Genomic DNA, 19,196 nt, shown 5'->3' with positions numbered 1-19,196 from the left:
ATGGCTGTTGCTGTTTGATATTCCAGTAATTCAGGATGCTCCTGGATGCTTATTTTATCATGTTAGTAACTTCTTGATGTACACATCTACACTCGTCTATTTCTGTATCAATCGAAGCAAATTGCTACGTGCTAGTGAGGCGAGGAATGGGGAGAGAGAGGAATTGAACACGTGGCTACAGGGATGGTGCAGGAGGGAGGGTTTTGGATTCTTGGGGCTCTTTCTGGGGTAGTTGAGACCTCTACAAGCAAGATGGTGTTCATTTGAACCAGAGGGGTACCAATATCCTGGGGGGATGTTCGCCAAGGCTTTTGGGGATGGGTTTAAACTAATCCAGCAGGCGGATGGGAACCAAAATTGTAGTTCGAGTATAGAAAAGGTTGAGAGTGGGGAGGTCCAAAATCAAGTTTCAGGGATGCAAGATGGCACCGGCACGTAAGAAGTTGGTTTGAAGTGTGTCTACTTCAACGCCAGGAGCATTCGGAATAAGGTGGGTGAACATGCAGCATGAGTTGGTACCTGGGACCTCGATGTTGTGGCCATTTTGGAGACATGGTTAGAGCAGGGAGAGGATTGTTGCAGGTTCCAGGATTTAGATGTTTCATTAAGAACAGAGAAGATGGTAAAAGAGGGGGAGGTGTGACATTGTTGGTCAAGGACAGCATTACAGTTGCAGAAAGGATGTTTGGGGACTCGTCAACTGAGATAGTATGGGCTGAAGTTAGAAACAGGAAAGGAGAGGTCATCCTGTTGAGAGTTTTCTATATAGGCCTCCGAATAGTTTCAGAGGTGTAGAGGAAAGGATAGCAAAGTTGATTCTTGATAGGAGTGAGAGAGACAGGGTAGTAGTCATGGGAGACTTCAACTTTCCAAATATTGACTGGGAGTACTATAGTATGAGTACAATAGATGGGTCAGTTTTTATCCAGTGTGTGCAGGAGGGCTTCCTGATACAGTATGTAGACAGGCCAACAAGGGGTGAGGCCACATTACATTTGGTACTGGGCAATGAGCCCGGCCAGGTGTTAGACTTGGAAATATGTGAGCACTTTGGTGATAGCGATCACAATTCTGTTCACTTTAGTGATAGAAAGATATAGGTGTATACCACTGGGCAAGAATTACAGCTTGGGGGAAAGGCAATTACGATGCGATTAGGCAAGATTTAGGAAGCATAGGCAGGAGAAGGAAACTGCAGGGGATAGGCACATTAGAAGTGTAGAGCTTTTTCAAGGAAAAGCTCCTGAGTGTCCTAGATAAGTATGTTCCTGTCAGACAGGGAGGAAGCTGTAGAGCACGGGAGCCATGGTTTACAAAAGAAGTGGAATCTCTGGTCAAGAGGAAGAAGAAGGCTTATGTTAGGATGAGATGTGAAGTCACAGTTAGGGCGCTTGAAGGTTACAAGGTAGCCAGGAAAGACCTAAAGAGAGAGCTCAGAAGAGCCAGGAGGAGACATGTGAAGTTGTTGGCGGATAGGATCAGGGTAAACCCTAAGGCTTTCTAAAGTTAGTTAAGGAATAAAAGAATGACGAGAGGAAGATTAGGGCCAATCAAGGATAGTAGTGGGAAAGTTGTATGTGGAGTGAGACAAGATGGGGGAAGCATTAAATGAATATTTTTCAACAGTATTCACTCTAGAAAATGACAATGTTGTCGAGGAGAATACTGAGAAACAGGCTACTAGACTAGGTGTGATTGAGGTTCACAAGAAAGAGGTATTAGAAATCCTGCAGAGTGTGAAAATAGCTAAGTCCCCTGGGCCAGATGGGATTTATCCTAGGATCATCTGGGAAGCCAGGGAGGAGATTGCCGAGCCTTTGGCATTGATCTTTAAATCGTCATTGTCTACAGGAATAGTGCCAGAAGACTGGAGGATAGCAAATGTGGTTCCCCTGTTCAAGAAGGGCAGTAGAGACAATCCTGGTAATTATAGATCAGTGAGCTTACTTCAGTTGTTGGTAAAGTGTTGGAAAACGTTATAAGAGATAGGATTTATAATCATCTAGAAAAGAATAATTTGATTAGGGATAGTCAGCACGGTTTTATGAAGGGTAGGACATGCTTCACAAACCTTATTGAGTTCTTTGAGAAGTAACCAAACAGGTAGATGAGAGTAAACTGGTTGATGTGGTGTATATGGATTTCAGCAAGGTGTTTGATAAGATTCGCCACAATAGGCTATTGTACAAAATGCAGAGGAATGGATTGTGGGAGATATAGCAGTTTGGATCAGTAATTGGCTTGCTGAAAGAAAACAGAGGGTGGTGGTTGATGGGAAATGTTCATCCTGGAGTCCAGTTACCAGTGGTGTACCGCAAGGGTCGGTGTTGGGTCCACTGCTGTTCGTCAGTTTTATAAACGACCTGGATGAGGGCTTGGAAGGGTGGGTTCGTAGATTTGCAGACAACACTAAGGTCGGTGGAGTTGTGGATAGTGACGAAGGATGTTGTAGGTTACAGAGAGACATAGATAAGCTGCAGAGCTGGGCTGAGAGGTGGCAAATGGAGTTTAATGCGGACAAGTGTGAGGTGATTCACTTTGGTCGGAGTAACCAAAATGCAAAGTACTGGGCTAATAATAAGATTCCTGATAGTGTGGATGAGCAGGGGGATCTCAGTGTCCAGGTACACAGATCCTTGAAAGTTGCTATCCAGGTTGACAGTTCTTTGGCTTTTATTAATAGAGGGATCGAGTTCCGGAACCATGAGGTTATGCTGCAGCTATACAAAACTCTGGTGCGTACGCACTTGGAGTATTGTGTACAGTTCTGGTCACTGCATTGTAAGAAGGATGTGGAAGCTTTGGAAAGGGTGCAGAGGAGATTTACTAGGATGTTGCCTGGTATGGAGGGAAGGTCTTACGAGGAAAGGCTGAGGGACTTGTTTTCGTTAGAGAGAAGAAGGTTGAAGGGTGACTTAATAGAGACATATAAGATAATCAGAGGGTTAGATAGGGTGACAGGGAGAAAGTGAGGACTTTCTTGTGGGGTCCGTTTGGCGGTGGTGGAAATGACGACGGATGATATGATGTATATGGAAGTTGGTGGGGTGGTAGGTGAGGACCAGTGGGGTTCTGTCCTGGTGGTGATTGGAGGGGCGGGGCTCAAAGGTGGAGGAGCGGGAAGTGGAGGAGATGTGGTGGAGGGCATCGTCGATCACGTCTGGACAGGGAGAGCCTTTTTCCAAGAATGGTGACGGTGAGCACGAGGGGCATAGCTTTAAATTGAGGGGTGATAGATATAGGACAGATGTCAGAGGTAGTTTCTTTACTCAGAGAGTAGTAAGGGTATGGAAAGCTTTGCCTGCAACGGTAGTTGATTTGCCAACTTTAAGTACATTTAAGTCGTCATTGGGCAAGCATATGGACGTTCGTGGAATAGTATAGGTTAGATGGGCTACAGATTGGTATGACAGGTCGGCGCAACATCGAGGGCCAAAGGGCCTGTACTGTGCTGTAATGTTCTATGTTCAAATACTCAGACACCTTCTTCACCTTTATTCTAAGCCCTGGAGAGAGAGCACAATCGCCCATGTAAAAGGAGACATGAGTTCTTGGTCTTCTCTCGAACAGCAGATTCTTACGGAATTATATAGTCACTTACAGGGAGGAGCATCCAAATAAGACATCATTTATATTGATTGCATGACCATTACAACCAACAAGCATCAATAGTAAAGCCATCTGGCATTACACAATAGATTTTCTTCATCTCATTAACCCACTATCCTTTCCTCCAGCACCTCATTGTTTACTGCAAGTACTTATTTGGTCAAAGTCAAGCTATCTGAGCCTTTGTCAGGCAACCCTAAACTTAAGTCTTTCCCTATCTGCTCATACCTTATACACATTCTCATTTCCACTTCCATAACGTGGCCTGTCTGTCTCAGCTCATCTGCTGTTTTTACCTATAGATGCAACTTTCCAATGCATTCCTAGCTGTTCTCCCACATTGTATCCTTCAAGAGCACCAAACATTAGTGTCTTGCCTTAACTTGCAAAAAAAAGTCCTGTTTGCCTATCACCCTTGTGTTCACTGACCTACCTTGGTTCCCAGTCAAGCATTGCTTGATTTTAAAATTCACCTTCTTATTTTCATCTTCCTGTGTAGCCTGGTTCCCTCCCTATCTCTGTAACTTTCTCCACGCCCTTATACCCTGGCCTTTAGTGCAACCCCAATTTTAATTTGCTGCAATTGATAGCTGTGCTTTAAATTGTCCACATCCCAATCTCTGGAATGCCCTTCCTACACCTCTACAACTTTTGACCTCACTTTCCTATCTTAAGGCACTCCTGCTACTTGACCAAATCTAATTTTACCTTGCGTGATTTAGTGTGATTCTTTGTTGTATAATACTCCTCTGATGTTTCATTACATCAAAGACATCATCAGAATACAAGTTGTTATTACTGATTGTATTCCATACTTTTGGGCCTACTTCAGAATGCAGGGTTTTAGACTTTAAACTCACAGAATCATTACAAAGAAAGAATGGAATAAAAGAGATGAAATAGCCTCTGGATTCTTGATTTGATCCAGTTGATCAAGCCAGCACACTGATTCTAGATGAAGCTGGATCGTTGTGAGCAGTGCCACCATCACAAAGGATTGTAAAACACATTTGTGATTTCTATACTTTTAAAGTTTTCTTTCCGATTTTTCACAAAATAATTTTACTCAAAGGATCATATTACATGTTGGTATTAAAGGATAATGGAGATAGTAAAATCTTAAGTTTTTATATTGATTTTTGTCTTACAATACAGATATCATTTCATTGTTTTTCACAAAAGCACAACCCACTTAAATCATTCATGCAGAACAGGCCATAGACCACCAAATGGATAACCTAGAAAAATATGTTTCAAACTGTGCATTAATCATGCTACATTAGGATGTGTAGAAGACTTCTGTTGTAATCACATTAGGAATTAAAAGCTTAAGTAAAATGTCATCATTGCTACTTGCATATTGTCAATGCCCTTAAAGAGAATTAATATGGTAAATTAATGTTGTCAATTACTGATTAAGTAAGTGTTAATCAGTTTGCCACAGCTACATATATTTGTCAGAGGAGAACTTCAAAAAAGGGCATTACTTATTACAATGCCCAAAAAATGCCTCACTTATGTATGAGAATAGTTTTGGTTTTAAGGCAAATAGAAAATCGAGTTTCTAAAGCCATACAACATAGACAAAAGCATCTAAGATTCGTTCTTCTACATTTACGTAATTATTTCATCAAACTCCTTTACAAATACCAGATATTAGCATAGTAGCTCAGTCGAAGAATGGAAACTGAGAAATATATGAGGTTTACTTGAGAGAATTAAGGTTTCAGTTATGATTTGACTTAAGAATACTTCACATTTTCTGAAGCTGGAATGTTTGAATTCTTGCCAGAAGCCAATGTGTCAGTGTTTCTGGTCTGTCTTTTTTTTAAGGAGGTAAAAACAATGACTGCAGATGCTGGAAACCAGATTCTGGATTAGTGGTGTTGGCAGAGCACAGCAGTTCAGGCAGCATCCAAAGTGCAGCGAAATCGACATTTCGGGCAAAAGCCCTTCATCAGGAATAAAGGCAATGAGCCTGAAGCGTGGACAGATAAGCTAGAGGAGGGTGGGGGTGGGGAGAAAGTAGCATAGAGTACAATTGGTGAGTGGGGGAGGGAATGAAGGTGATAGGTCAGGGAGGAGAGGGTGGAGTGGATAGGTGGAAAAGGTGATAGGCAGGTACGACAAGTCCAGACAAGTCATGGGGACAGTGTTGAGCTCCATGACTTGTCTGCTAATCCATGACTGCTAATCTAGAATGTCTTTTTTTAAAGGTTAGTTGATAATTTTAATTTAAATTTACCCCAAACCTGATCATTTATGGTCTCATGCCAAAAGAAATCATCTAATCTGATGGAATGTCCTGAAAAACCTAATAGTTCATTTGTGTCATTTTGGGAAGAGAGCCCATCCACTCCTGTTGGGTCTGTCTAACATGTGAGCTCTAATCCCATACTTTATGGTTGACTTTTGATGCCCTCTGAGCAACAACAGAGAGGAAGAATACATTGCCCGACTAGCGTACAAGACTGAAAAATCAGCAAATAACTTTCTGCAATAATCCATTTTTAAATCTTGTTTCAAGAATGATACATTTCATATCTGTCTTAGCTTTAAATAAGTCCAACATTTAGAGACACTTTCTGTCTCTAAATTTGACATTTTCTACTTGGATTGCATCAATCCTCACCAGGTCTACCTGAGCTTTTCTGAAGTTAGTTCGCTAGAATTATTTCTTACCTGTCATTTTCCAGAGTTTATTACCCGTGCAAAGATTAGAATCATTGAAACTTAGAACACAGAAAGAGATCTTTTAACTTACTGCATCAATGCAGGCTCTTTGAAAAAGCAGTAATGTTTGGCCCACAAACCCTGCAGGCTTTTTTATCCACAAGTAAGTGTCTGACTGCATTTAAAATTAGTATGAAAACAACTTCCACTGCATTTCATGGTGTGTTCTGGATGTGGAAAACTATGGTGTGGAAAAGATTCTCCTTATTTCCCTCCAAACCATTGCTAATGATTTTAAGCGTGTGGATAATCCTAACTGCAATCTCTCCTTATGACTGAAGGCTGACATCCCTGATGTATTGCTAAACCTCATTTTACGCATACAAAGTTATTTATATCTCTCCTGTTGTGCCCTGAATTGTCAACAGTACTCCTGCTGAGATTTAATCAGTGGTTATAAAGTCATAGCATGATCTATAAATTATTCTTTCTTGTGATATAGGCATTATGGCAAAAGTAGCATTTGTTGCCCCCAGTTGCGCTTGAATGGGTTGGCATTTTAGGCCATTTCAGAGAGCAGTATACATTTCTGTGGATCTCGAATCACGTGGGCTAGAATTGCTAAGAATGGTAAATAATCTTTCCCTTAAAGGATTTAGTGGACCAAATGAGTTCTGCAACAGTCTATGATAGTTTCATAGACACTATTATTGAGAATAGCTTTCAATTTCCCCTTTGCTTTTTAGAAACATAGAAATAGCAGGAGGAGGCCTTTTGAGCCTGTTCTGCTACTCAATTTGATCATGGCTGATCAGGTTGATGACTTGAATACCCATATGCCAACATTTTTATTAGCCAGTTATTTAATTCTGCTTCACTAAACTGCTGGGAATCGGATATTGATTTTCTACAGACACTTCTGTGATTAGAAGTTTCTAGTGAGTATCTGGGGTCACTGTAACTGACTGCCTCCCTAAACTACGCTAACACATGAGAATACTTTTGTCTCAGAACCCAGCACCCCAATGCATATTTCATCTCCATTTGCCATAATATAGCATGAATTTTCGGTGCAAAACAAAGATTAACGCTCAGAAAATAACAAATAACTTTACATTTCAAGGGAAGGGTTTCCTTTTTTTTATAGATTCATTCATGGGATGTAGTTGTCACTGACTAGGGTAGCATTTATTGCACATCCCTTGTTATCCTTGAGAAGGTGGTGGTAGAAGAGGCCCTTCAGCCCATCAAGTCAATCCAAAAATATATCAATACCTACAGTAGTTCCACTTTCCTACACTAGATCCACAGCCTTGAATGTTGTGATGCCTTGGGTGCAAATCCAAGTATTTTTGTTAAAGGTTGTGAGGTTTCCTGACTCAACTACCCTTTCAAGAAGTACATTCCAGACTCCCATCATCCTCAGATGGTGAGCTGCCTTCTTGAACTGCTGTAGCCCATTTGGTGTTCGAGCACAATGCTGTTAGGGACAGTGTTCTAGGAGTGCCAGTCAAGTAGCCTGCTACATCCTGGATGTCCTCAAACTTCTTGAATGTAGTTTGAGCTTATAATCATCCTGCTAAGTGGGGAGTATTCCATCGCATTTTGGACTTGTTCTTTGTGGACAGGCTGTGGGGAATCCGGAGATGATCTATCTGCTGCAGGATTCCTAGCCTCTGACCTGTTATTCTAGCCACCGTATTTGTATAGCGAGTCCATATCAGTTTCTGGTCAATGGTACCCCCAAGATATTGATACTGTATACTTTAAAAATTCAACAAAACAAAAAAAAATCAATTGGATCTTACAATTGTTTACCTAAATACTGACCATGAAAAGCAATATTTTGGATCATCAAATGTGTACTTACAGGAGTGGTCGGTAACACTGAACTGGAGTATTACATAACGTAAAAGTCAAATGTAATATTGACCTTAATGTCAGTGCTAATAACATCCATTGACTGAACACCTTGTTCACTACTTTCATTACCTCTTCAACCAGGATCATCTGACATGACCTAGTTACTGTAAATAAACTATATACTTTCAGGGCAGGTGTGACTTGAACCCAGATTTTCTAGAACCATGGTTATGGATATGTTCACTGAGCTGGGAAGTTGTTTTGCATATGTTTCTAGGTGACATCTTCACTGCTTTGGAGCCTCCGTGAAGTGCCGTTGTACTGTGTCTTCTGGAATTTATTTGGTTCTGTTTCTGCTGCTTCCAGTTGCTGGTTCTGGTTGTTCATTGTAGTGGCCAGTATATTGGGTCTAGGTCTATGTGCTTGTTGATGGAGACTGTGGCTGAGTGCCATGCTTCTAGAAATTCTCTGGCTCTTCTATGTTTAGCTTATCCTATGATGGTTGTGTTGTCCCAGTCGAATTTGTGGTCCTTGTCATCTCTGTATGGCTACTAGGGAAAGCTGGTTGTGGCTTTTAGTGGCTAGTTGGTGTTCGTGGATGTGGATTGCTCGTTGTCTGCCTGCTTGCCCTGTATAGTGTTTTGTGCAGGCTTTGCGTAGAATCCTGTAAATTATGTTAGTCTTGCACATGATGGGTATAGGGTCTTTTGGCCTGGTGAGTTGTTGTCTGAGCATAGCTGTCAGTTTATGGGCTGTCATGAATCCCAGTGGTCAGAGAAGTCTGGCTGTCAGTTCCAAGACATTTTTATGTAAGGTAGCAAGGCTAGTGAGTTAGGTTGTGGCATGTCCTCGTCACATTATTGTCTGTTAGTCTTCTAGAACTGTTACCACTATGCCACAAGTGCTATACCCTTTTGGACGTGCTATACCCTTTACAAATCCATGTTGGCATGTGGAACCACTGATAAATATCTGCGTGGCAGTTGTTCCACTCATTTGAGCTCATTTAAAGTTTTCCTTGACAATTAACTGTTTCCTATTGAATGCTGTGATTTTATCAATCCAATTATTTTAATAGGATGATAATTAGTGTAGTAGCTTATATACCTAATGCCATTTGTAGTTCAATTAAATAGTAACAAAGAACCATATTGATATTCAAAATGTTTACCTGGAAGATGGCACTTCATCTCCTAAACTTTATTTGCTGTCCAGATTTTAACCATAAAATTCTCATATAAATGTATTCAGATGATACAGGATAGATTATTCAACAACAACTTCTCAACATGCTTCGCACAAGCTGGTTGGCTTCTCTGTAGAAAGATGGAGCTTCCGTTTTTATTCTGCCTTATCTTGTCTCAAGATAACCCAAAATGTTTCTCAGTCAACGATCTTGTTTGGAAATGTAGTTACTGTGACTAGATAGGCAGATCTTTCTACCAGTTTGCCCACAGCAATATTCCATGGACCGTACTTTAGATGAATAACCAATTAATTTGTTTTAAAGTTAAGGTTACCACTGCTCTAAATAAGGCCTGGGAATTATAGCAGACTTCAGTTTATCTCCCTCAACATTAATTTGAGCTGTCAGTCAGATTAGTTGTTTAAATTTATTCATTTATAAATGAATGAGCAGTGTTGTGAATCATGTCTTTGCTGCAATCTTAATTTATTGCAGCTCTGTATATAGAGCTGTATACCAAACTGAAACACATTGATTTTGGGAGGGGAAAGTTTTTTACCTTCTAAAACTGTTCTACTCTAGTAGCCATCAGGTATACCATCTGATGTGTGTGACAATTGTTGAAACTGATCCCATTTACAGCTGGTAGTGTTGATCACAAGCTTTGCTCATGTGGATCCAGTTCACTGCTTTTGGAATCAATGGCTGTTCCTTTAGCTTTTATTTCTCTTGCTTGAATGGCTGTTGTGATTCTTTGTTCAGCAATATTGCTTGCATGTTTGACAAGTCTAACTTGTGACATATAGCAGAGTAAAAGCTACCATCCACATAACTGATCTCCACTGTCAAGCATGCCAATAACAGCATTAATCAAATGCTTGAGACTTCTGGCTAATTTTTCCCAAGCTGTCAAATCCCAGTTACTTATTATTTATACAGTTATGCAGAGCTTGTGCTAAGCATCTAGACCCTTTCCAATGTATAAAAGAAAGCTCAAGTTACTCCATTGAGTAGACTTGAATGTAAACCTTAAAAATTCTGAAGGAACAGGGAATTCTCCTGTACCTTGACAATGTTGCACTCAAACAAGTCTGTCATTTATCTTCTATCAAATGTGATTTACATAAGTAAGCCTCAAATGTCAGTGAGGTCTGCAATGTTTATACGTTCATCTCAATCCGAAGTCCATTCACATGGAAAAGAAACCGCTGGTATTGCTGGAGCTGAAGTTCTCTCCCTGGCGTCTACAGTTACCTCAAGACTCGTAGAAGTTGAGTCTGGAGTTGGGTCTGTGTTTATATTAGTTTAATACTGATGTCACAATATTTCAACATGCATTTATATACTGCTTAAAACCTCCAGATGTTTCACACAATGAATTCCTTCTGAGGTACAGAAGCTTTATGAAGCAAGTCAAAGTAGCCATTCTGCACTAGCAACATCATTCAAATGGCCAAGAGATGAATGATTAGTTGATCTCTTTACAAATGGTATTGAGTGAGGAAGTGAAGTAGGTCAAGGTCCTGGGACATCCCGTTCCTGTTCTCTCAATACTTGAATCATCAATGTCCACTTGTGTCACAGCAGCTGTCAGGTTGAACATCATCCAGTATGTGATGCCATTAAAACAGCAACCATTTCTCATTATAGCACTTCAGATTATGTGCAGAAACTCTTAACTGTGCAGGTTAGACCTTGATCAATCTGAATCAAAATTACATTAGTTAATTTTGCATGCTGTCAATGAGAATCATCTTGTTGCAAATTGGGATTTTTAAAAATTATTAATTAAAATTTATTTTGAGTTAATTTATTTATTTGTTTCAAGTCAGGATGTGGGTTATTACATGTGAAAATCATCTTCCACATGATAAAATGCTATTGTCTTATTTATTGAAGGAAAAGTATTATATACAGCTTGCAACATATCAGTTCAGAAAAATATATTAGTAGGAAATATTAATTTCTCCAAACTATTGATGGGGCAATGGCCTAGTGGTATTATCACTGGACTGTTAATCTAGATACCCACACAATGTTCTGGGGACCCAGGTTTGAATTCTGCCATGGCAGATGCTAGAACTTGAATTCTGTGAAAGTCTGGAATCAAGAGTCTAAAGATGACTATAAAACTGTTGTCAATTGTTGGAGAAACCCATCTGGATCACCAATGTCCTTCAGTGTCGTTCTTACTTGGTCTGTGATTCTACATGTGATTCCAGACCCACAGCAATGTGGTTAACTCTTAACTGCCCTTTGGACATTCTTATGAATGAATAAAATAAAGTTACAGAAGAGCTGACGAAATTCAAAGATTCATTCCAAGTGAAAACATGAAGCAGAAAGTTACATGGCCACAGCCTCAGTATTACTGAGGCCAGCTACTAACATTAAACATTATGTAGATTGTAGTTCAGGGATAAAGTTAAAAATCACACAACACCAGGTTATAGTCCAAAAGGTTTAATTGGAAGCACACTAGCTTTTGGAGCACCACTCCTTCATCAGGTGGTAGTTCAGGGGATTAAACTAGAACAATGCAGATCATTACTCAGGGAAAGAGGAGTAACACATCAACTGCAAAGAAAAGGGTATAAGTGACAAGATGATTTGTGTGAACAACTAAATGAACTTGTTTTTGAGTTTATATTAGCAGGCAATAGACTGTCAAAAAATAGAGTACAATACAAAAGATATGGAGGAACAGAGTAGCCAAGGATTTATGCCCACAAATCATTGAAGCTGACCCAGTAGATTGACATAGTTTATCCTGGGTTTTCTGGCCAAAAGAAGTTATGACAACCTCTGCATTGCTTCAGCCTCAACAGGAGTGTTGTGTTCACTTCTAGATGCCATATTTGAAAAGGATGTGAAGGGTTTAGAAAGTTTCAAGCATGAGAGACTTCAATTATGTGGATAGATTATCAAAATTTGGGTTATTCTCAGAAAGGGGAAGATAGTGAGAGGCCTGATAGAGGTGTTCAAAATCATAAGTGGCGGGGAACAGTGTAGATTGAAAGGTTGAGAACCAGAAGTCATCAAACTATGATAATTGGCTAAAGAATCAATAGCAATATGATGAAAAACCTAGATGTAGTGAGTGGCTCGGATTTGCTTAAATATGTAGTGAAAGCAGAACAGTCGAGACTTTGAAAAAGAAACTGGATAAGCACTTGATGAGAAATAATTTATGGGACTACAGAGAAAAAGCATGTTTGTGAGATTGACAATTGCTCTTGCAGAGACCCAGCACAGGGCACTTTCCATGCAGTAAGCATTCAGTGAAAACTTCAGTTTTAGTTCTTGATGCGAATTTAGTCAAACTCGAAGAGCAAGACCTTTTGGAAATCTCTGGTAACAACTAAAATGTTCCTAATACCCAGTCCTGCATGAATCTATCTTTCTAACTTTTCCATCATTGAGTTCAAACAGAAATGTATGTTTTCTGTTTTCCTGACTACTATATGACAGCTGACCAAAAGTATAAATTATCAAACTACCTGTTTAAAATTCAGTGCGGGAAAGCTTCAACTGATCAGCAACTGTTATTGTAGGACAAACTGAAGTTTTGATGTGCCCATTGAGGCACGGTATGATCATGCAAGGAGAATGGAATAGTGCGCTCTTCGTACCACATCAGTATCAAATTCCCCAAGGTTTGTTTAACTTCAGAGTGATTGAATGATGCTCCTTTTGTCCTATCAAAAAAAATTATTTCAGAGTTATCAAGCATCTGCACATTTCTGTGACAGTTATTCTACTTTCTGCAACAATCAACATTATATCTGTCTGAATGATATTGCCAATTTGTATTGATCTGCTGGTAGTTTTGGGCTGAACTAGAGGCTGAATTGAGTTTTTATGACGTTTAATAGGAACTGAACTGAGACTAGGACCCAGGGTAAAGTCCAATACAAAACTTTTCCCTGCAGTACACTATTCCGATATCAGCTATGGTGGAACAGTCTTGTCTGTGCTACCAGTTAAGATTACCCAATCAACTTACTCTTTGTCCATATTGTTGGATTAGAAGGGGGACACAAGAGAGGGCAGGGTCTTCTGGTATCTGGCTCCAGAACATTCAGTTCCTCAGTAATTTAGGCAATAACTAGCCCACTCAGTAGTTGGTGCCCATTAATCATTCAGCAAGACATCTTTGAGGAATACTGAGCAAGTGTATTGCCTTCTGTCCTGTTGAAAAGGAACTATTATGTTTGTAATGTTTTAAAACAAAAGAATGGTTAAACAAACAAAAATTATGATGTTCCTTTATATTACCTGGCTAGGTCTGCATAATGACATATCATGAATTCTTAGAGTGAATGCAGTTCTCCACACAAAGCCATATATTATGAAACTACCTTGCAACATATCAACAGCTTAGATTCTGGGAACATAGAAAATCAACAAAAAACCCAACATGGCAAATGGAAAAATGTATCAATAGACAATAGGTGCAGGAGTAGGCCATTCTGCCCTTCAAGCCAGCACCACCATTCATTATGATCATGGCTGATCATCCTCAATCAGTATCCTGTTCATGCCTTATCCCCATGACCCTTGATTCCACTATCCTTAAGAGCTCTATCCAACTCTTTCTTGAAAGTATCCAGAGACTTGGCCTCCACAGCCTTCTGGGGCAGAGCATTCCACACACCTACCACTCTCTGGGTGAAGAAGTTTCTCTTCAAACTCTGTTCTAAATGGCCTGCCCCTTATTTTTAAACTGTGTCCTCTGGTTCGGGACTCACCCATCAGCAGAAGCATGCTTCCTGCCTCCAGAGTGTCCAATCCTTTAATAATCTTAAACGTCTCAATCAGATCCCCTCTCAGCCTTCTAAACTCAAGGGTATACAAGCCCAGTCGCTCCAATCTTTCAACGTAAGATAGTCCTGCCATTCCGGGAATTGACCTCGTGAACCTATACTGCACTCCCTCAATAGCCAGAATGTCTTTCCTCAAATTTGGAGACCAAAATTGCTCACAATGTTCCAGGTGCGGTTTCACCAGGGCCCTGTACAGCTTGTTGAGGAAGGGCTTCACTCATCAAGCAAGTTCAGCCCAGGATTCTGTCAAACTAAACTTGCAGGTTGAATCTGTAGTTAGGAAAGCAAATGTAATGATGGCATTTAGTTTGAGAGGACTTGAATGTAAAAGCAGGGATATACTTCTGAGGAAGTTTTGGACCCCATATCTCAGGAAGGATGAACTGGCCTTGGAGTGTATTCAGAGAAGGTTCATGAGAATGAAAAGCTTAACATATGAGGAACGTTTGAGGACCGTGAATTTATACTCAATGAAGTTTAGAAGGATGAGAGGGGATCTAATTGAAACATACAGAATACTAAATGGCCTGGGTAGAGTAGATGTGAAAATATTTTCATTCGTAGGAAAGACTTGGGATCCAAGGGCATAGCCTTAGAATAAATGGAAGACTTTTTAGGCTGGAGATAAGGAGAAATTTCTTCAGGAGAATGTGGTGAATGTATGGAATTCATTGCCACAGAAGGCCATGGAGGCCAGGTCATTGAAAACTGAGATACATAATATCAAGGGTTATGGGGAGAAAGCAGGAGAATGGGGTTGAGAAATGGTGAGCTGAATGGCCTAATTTCTACTCCTTTGTCTTATGGTCTAATGCAGGATTGTTGTGGTAGAGTAGAAGGGTTTATGTTTTGTCTCCAACTCTGCTCGAAACCAGTGCTTGGTGTGTATTTCTAATTCTCATCAATTTTATCACCACCCTTCTGTAAAGCATTGGTATGTTTTTGGGGTGCAGCTGGATTGTATTTCTTATTTCTTTCTAAACTTACAAGATATTGGATGAAATTTCAAACTGAGTAAAGGAATAAACTATATTGGATTAGCCAATTATTGTACAACCTGCAAATCTTTCACTGTTCTAAGTGTTACCTCAATGGCAGAAGTGCTGGTGCTGCATCCTTTGGGACATACCTTCAGCATGGTGGGGCACTCCATTGTATATATCTCTAAAATTGACTTCTCGTTTCCCATTTCCAACACCAATTAGGCATCTTCTCCAGCATTTCCAGGGCTTTTCCTACATGGTCATTCATACACAGCACTTTTGTTTATTTGGTTTCAGCAACGCCCTATGTATGCAGAGGTACTCTAGTAAAGAATTCAGGATGTGTTTCATCAGAGTATATGAATTGGATGTGGCCATTCTTCCAAAAAATGTAGCAAGTGTCATGCTTAAGAAAATACTGTAAGTGATTAGCAGTTTATGATAGAAGCAAGGTGCTGCAAATACTCAGCAGATCATATAGAAAGTAGCTTGTTGGTCTGTATTAGAGCAGGAGGAGAAAAAGTCCGCCATTCAGCCAGTGAGTCTGCCATGTATTCAATGAGATCATGGCTAATCTGATAATCCTCAACTCCACTTACCTTCCTTTTCCCCCATAACCCTTGACTATACTTAACAACAGTCTCCACAAAGCAAAGGATTCCACAGATTCAGTACCCTCTAACAGAAAAAAATTCATCTGTCTTATTCTGTGATTGTGCCCTCCAAACCTAGATTCTCCCAGGATGGGAATAATTTGTTCACACTACCCTGTCAAATGCCCTACGAACTCAGTACCCTGTGCATCAATAATATCTCCCCTCATTCCAATAACCACAGGCCCAACCTCTTCAATCTTTCCTCATAAGACAGTCACTCCATACTCAGGATGAGCCTAGTTAGCCTTTTCTGAACTGCTTCCAATGCCAATTTGAATTTGAATTGAATTTATTGTTACATGTACCAAGGCACAGTGAAAAGCTTTGGCTTTCCTTAGATGAGGAAACCAAAACTATTCATGTTATTCAAAGTAGGTATTAGCAGTAAATAAACATTCGCACTCAGTACGTTAGGATGGGTCTCATCTCGGGTACTCCATCCATATTGTATGCTAGAGAACCTTTCTTCAGGTTATAAAGATAGACCGGTGATAATAGAAGATACAGAAACATGTCAGTGTTTTTTAAACACAAGTTATAGGGACAGTTTTCTCCAGATCCAAAACAGCAGTAGTTTGGATGTTTACAACACGTACCTACGCAACTTTTATATCTCCTAGTGTACCTTGCACCGCAGCTCCTGATTACTGTTTGGAGGCGTGTACATAACTCCAACTATGGTTTTTTTTTACCTTTGCAGTTCCTCAATTCTACCCGCACAGATTCTACACTATCTGACCCTACTTTGTTTCTTACTATTGATTTAACTTCATTTCTTACGAATAAGACCAGCCCAACCCGTCTGTCCACCTGCCTATCTTTTCGATAGGATGCATATCCTTGAATATTCAGCTCCTAACCCTGATCCCCTTGCAGCCACGTCTCCGTGATGCCCACCACATCATACCTGCCAATTTTGACCTACGCTTCAAGCTCATTTACTTTATTCTTTATTCTGCGTGTATTCAGATATAACACTATCAGTCCTGTGTTAACCATCTCTCTTGTCATTGTCATTTGTTTATCCAGTGTGCTTGAAGTTTGATTGCCAACCCTTTCCATACTCTCTCTCATATTTGTATCTGTGCTGGAAATTTTAATAACTTCTCCTGAGTTCTGCACTCTTAGCACCTCCTTTAATTCGGGCTTTCTAATTTCCCCTGTAACTGAAACCACATACCCCTGCCCCGCCGCTCTTTAGTTTAAAGCCCCGTTTACAGCCCTAGTTATGCAATTCACAAGGACTCTAGTCCCAGCATGGTTCAGGTGAAGGCTGTCCCATCAGATTAGGTCCAATCTTCCCCAGTACTGGTGCCAATGTCCAATGAATTCAAACCTATTTCTCCCATACCAATCTTTGAGCCAAACGTTTACCTACTTAATCTTATTGATGCTGTTCCAATTAGCTCGAGGCTCACATAGTAATCCAGAGATTATTACCTTCTTGGTTCTGCTTTATAATTTAGCTCCTAGCTGTTCATACTTCCTTGGCAGAACCTCTGCCCTAGTTTTACCTATTCATTGGTATCTTTACCCTCCCACTCCAAGTTCCTCTGCAGCCCAGGTGAGATATTCCAAGCACCAAGCAGACAATGTAACCTTTGGGGACAATGCAACCTTTGGGACTCTCGATCCTGGTCACAGAGAACAGTGTCTATGCCTCTAACTGTATGTCCCCAATTACAACGACATTTCTCTTCTGTTCATCCACTTGAATGGCTCCCTGCGCCACAGTGCAGCGGCCAGTCGCCTTATCCTCCCTGCAGTCCCCATTCCTGAACACACACGGAGCAAAACTCTTGAACCTGTTAGACAAAGACAGGGGCTGAGGCTCCTGCAACTCAACCTGCTTCACTCACAGCCACACCGTTTGTCCTGACCACTGGCTGAATTCAAGCTAGTTAGTTTAAGGGGTGTGACTGTTTCCTCCTCCTCTCCCCACCCCCTCCAGTAAACATAGCAACCAATTGGTGTAACATAAATAGAAAATGGGATAATTGACATAAATACTATATTGATTGCATGAAACTAAATGCTAACCATGAAATTGATGGGCTCCATAGCCCTGCCAATCTTTCACACCAACTTGAACAGGTAAGTTGTATTTACATTCTCAACTACCTAATGGTTATAATCGTGAGCATCTATGTTTTCTGGAGGGGGATGTCAATTTCAATTTTTTGCTCTCTGAAGGTCTAATGTTGCATCAAGCATAGGAGTACCGTGACAGGAATATAATTTTTCCATATTACTCTGTCTCTGGTTTCCTGGTTATTAGTTCATTCCTCTGAACATGATGATGACCCATGCTAGATGTGGTTCCACAGGAGCTGAACACCATTTAATGTAACAAGCAGCAGTATTTCTTTTGAAGTTAGTAACTTTTATTAAAAAGAAGGAAATGCATATGTTTTGCAAAATGCTGAGTCCAAATTATAAGGCTTTTACTGAAATTAAGTGACTTTTTTTTTCAGAAACATTCTGATTAGAATAGAATAGAATCCCTACAGTGTGGAAATAGGCCATTTGGCCCAACAAGTCCACAACGATCTTCCAAAGAGTATCCCACCAGGCCCATTCCTCTATGTTTCCCCAAACCAGTGCACCTAACCAATGCCTCCCTGAACTCTACGGACAATTTAGCTTGGCCAATTCACCTAACCTGCACATCTTTGGACCGTAGCAGGAAACTAGAGTATCCGGAGGAAACCCATACAGACACGGGGAGAATGTGCAAACTCCAGACAGGTAGTTGCCCGAGGTTGGAATCAAACCCGGGTCCCTGGCACTGTGAGACACCAATGCTAACTACTGAGCCACCATGCTGCCCTGTTTTCTAAGCACCTATCTCACAGTTGATGGACAGTTATCAATTCAGTCTGGAATAAACTGTTGATTTTATGTCTCTGTTGCAGCTTTGGTTTGCATTTGTCAATGGATTTTCAGGACAAATTCTCTTTGAGCGATGGTGTATTGGTCTCTACAATGTAGTAAGTACACTTGAACACTATATTATGTTGCAGAATAAATCAACGAACATGTATATGCTCTTCCTTGTCTCTCTCAGCTTCAATAAACAGGCCAACAGCCCTTGTGCATCAAAACATAACTCTGGACTGGATGTTATAGAGTGCTGTAATCCATGCCCCCCTTGACTAAAAAGTCAATGGAGAACATGACTTGGGAAACAATGGCTGATTAGTAATCAGTTGGCCGCTAATAGGCAGAAAGCAGATTAGATACTGGAAGTCCCAATTGGGAGAGCTGTTGGCCAGTCAATTGGCTGATAGCTCTGTGGTCCCAGCAACACCTCAGGCACAGCAGTGGTCACTGCTGTGAATCAAAGCCAATGGAGATCATTGTTGTAATGGACACCAAGCAGGTGTTCACTGGCATCAGG

General features: G+C 40.5%; 1 protein-coding gene across 4 annotated transcripts in view; it reads left to right on the top strand.

Annotated features, from left to right (window-relative positions):
* atp8a2 (ATPase phospholipid transporting 8A2) overlaps positions 1 to 19,196 on the top strand; it is a 564,661-nt gene that overhangs the window by 436,668 nt on the left and 108,797 nt on the right. For all 4 annotated transcript variants that reach the window (XM_060826104.1, XM_060826105.1, XM_060826106.1 and 1 more), the window contains one exon: positions 18,712 to 18,786. In XM_060826104.1, coding sequence (XP_060682087.1) covers positions 18,712 to 18,786 — 75 coding nt within the window. The remainder of the gene's footprint in view (positions 1 to 18,711; positions 18,787 to 19,196) is intronic.

Source organism: Hemiscyllium ocellatum, chromosome 6 (genome assembly GCF_020745735.1).
Source record: "Hemiscyllium ocellatum isolate sHemOce1 chromosome 6, sHemOce1.pat.X.cur, whole genome shotgun sequence".
NCBI lineage: Eukaryota > Metazoa > Chordata > Chondrichthyes > Orectolobiformes > Hemiscylliidae > Hemiscyllium > Hemiscyllium ocellatum.
Note: the sequence above shows the minus strand (reverse complement) of the source record. Positions and strands in the feature narration are given on the sequence as shown.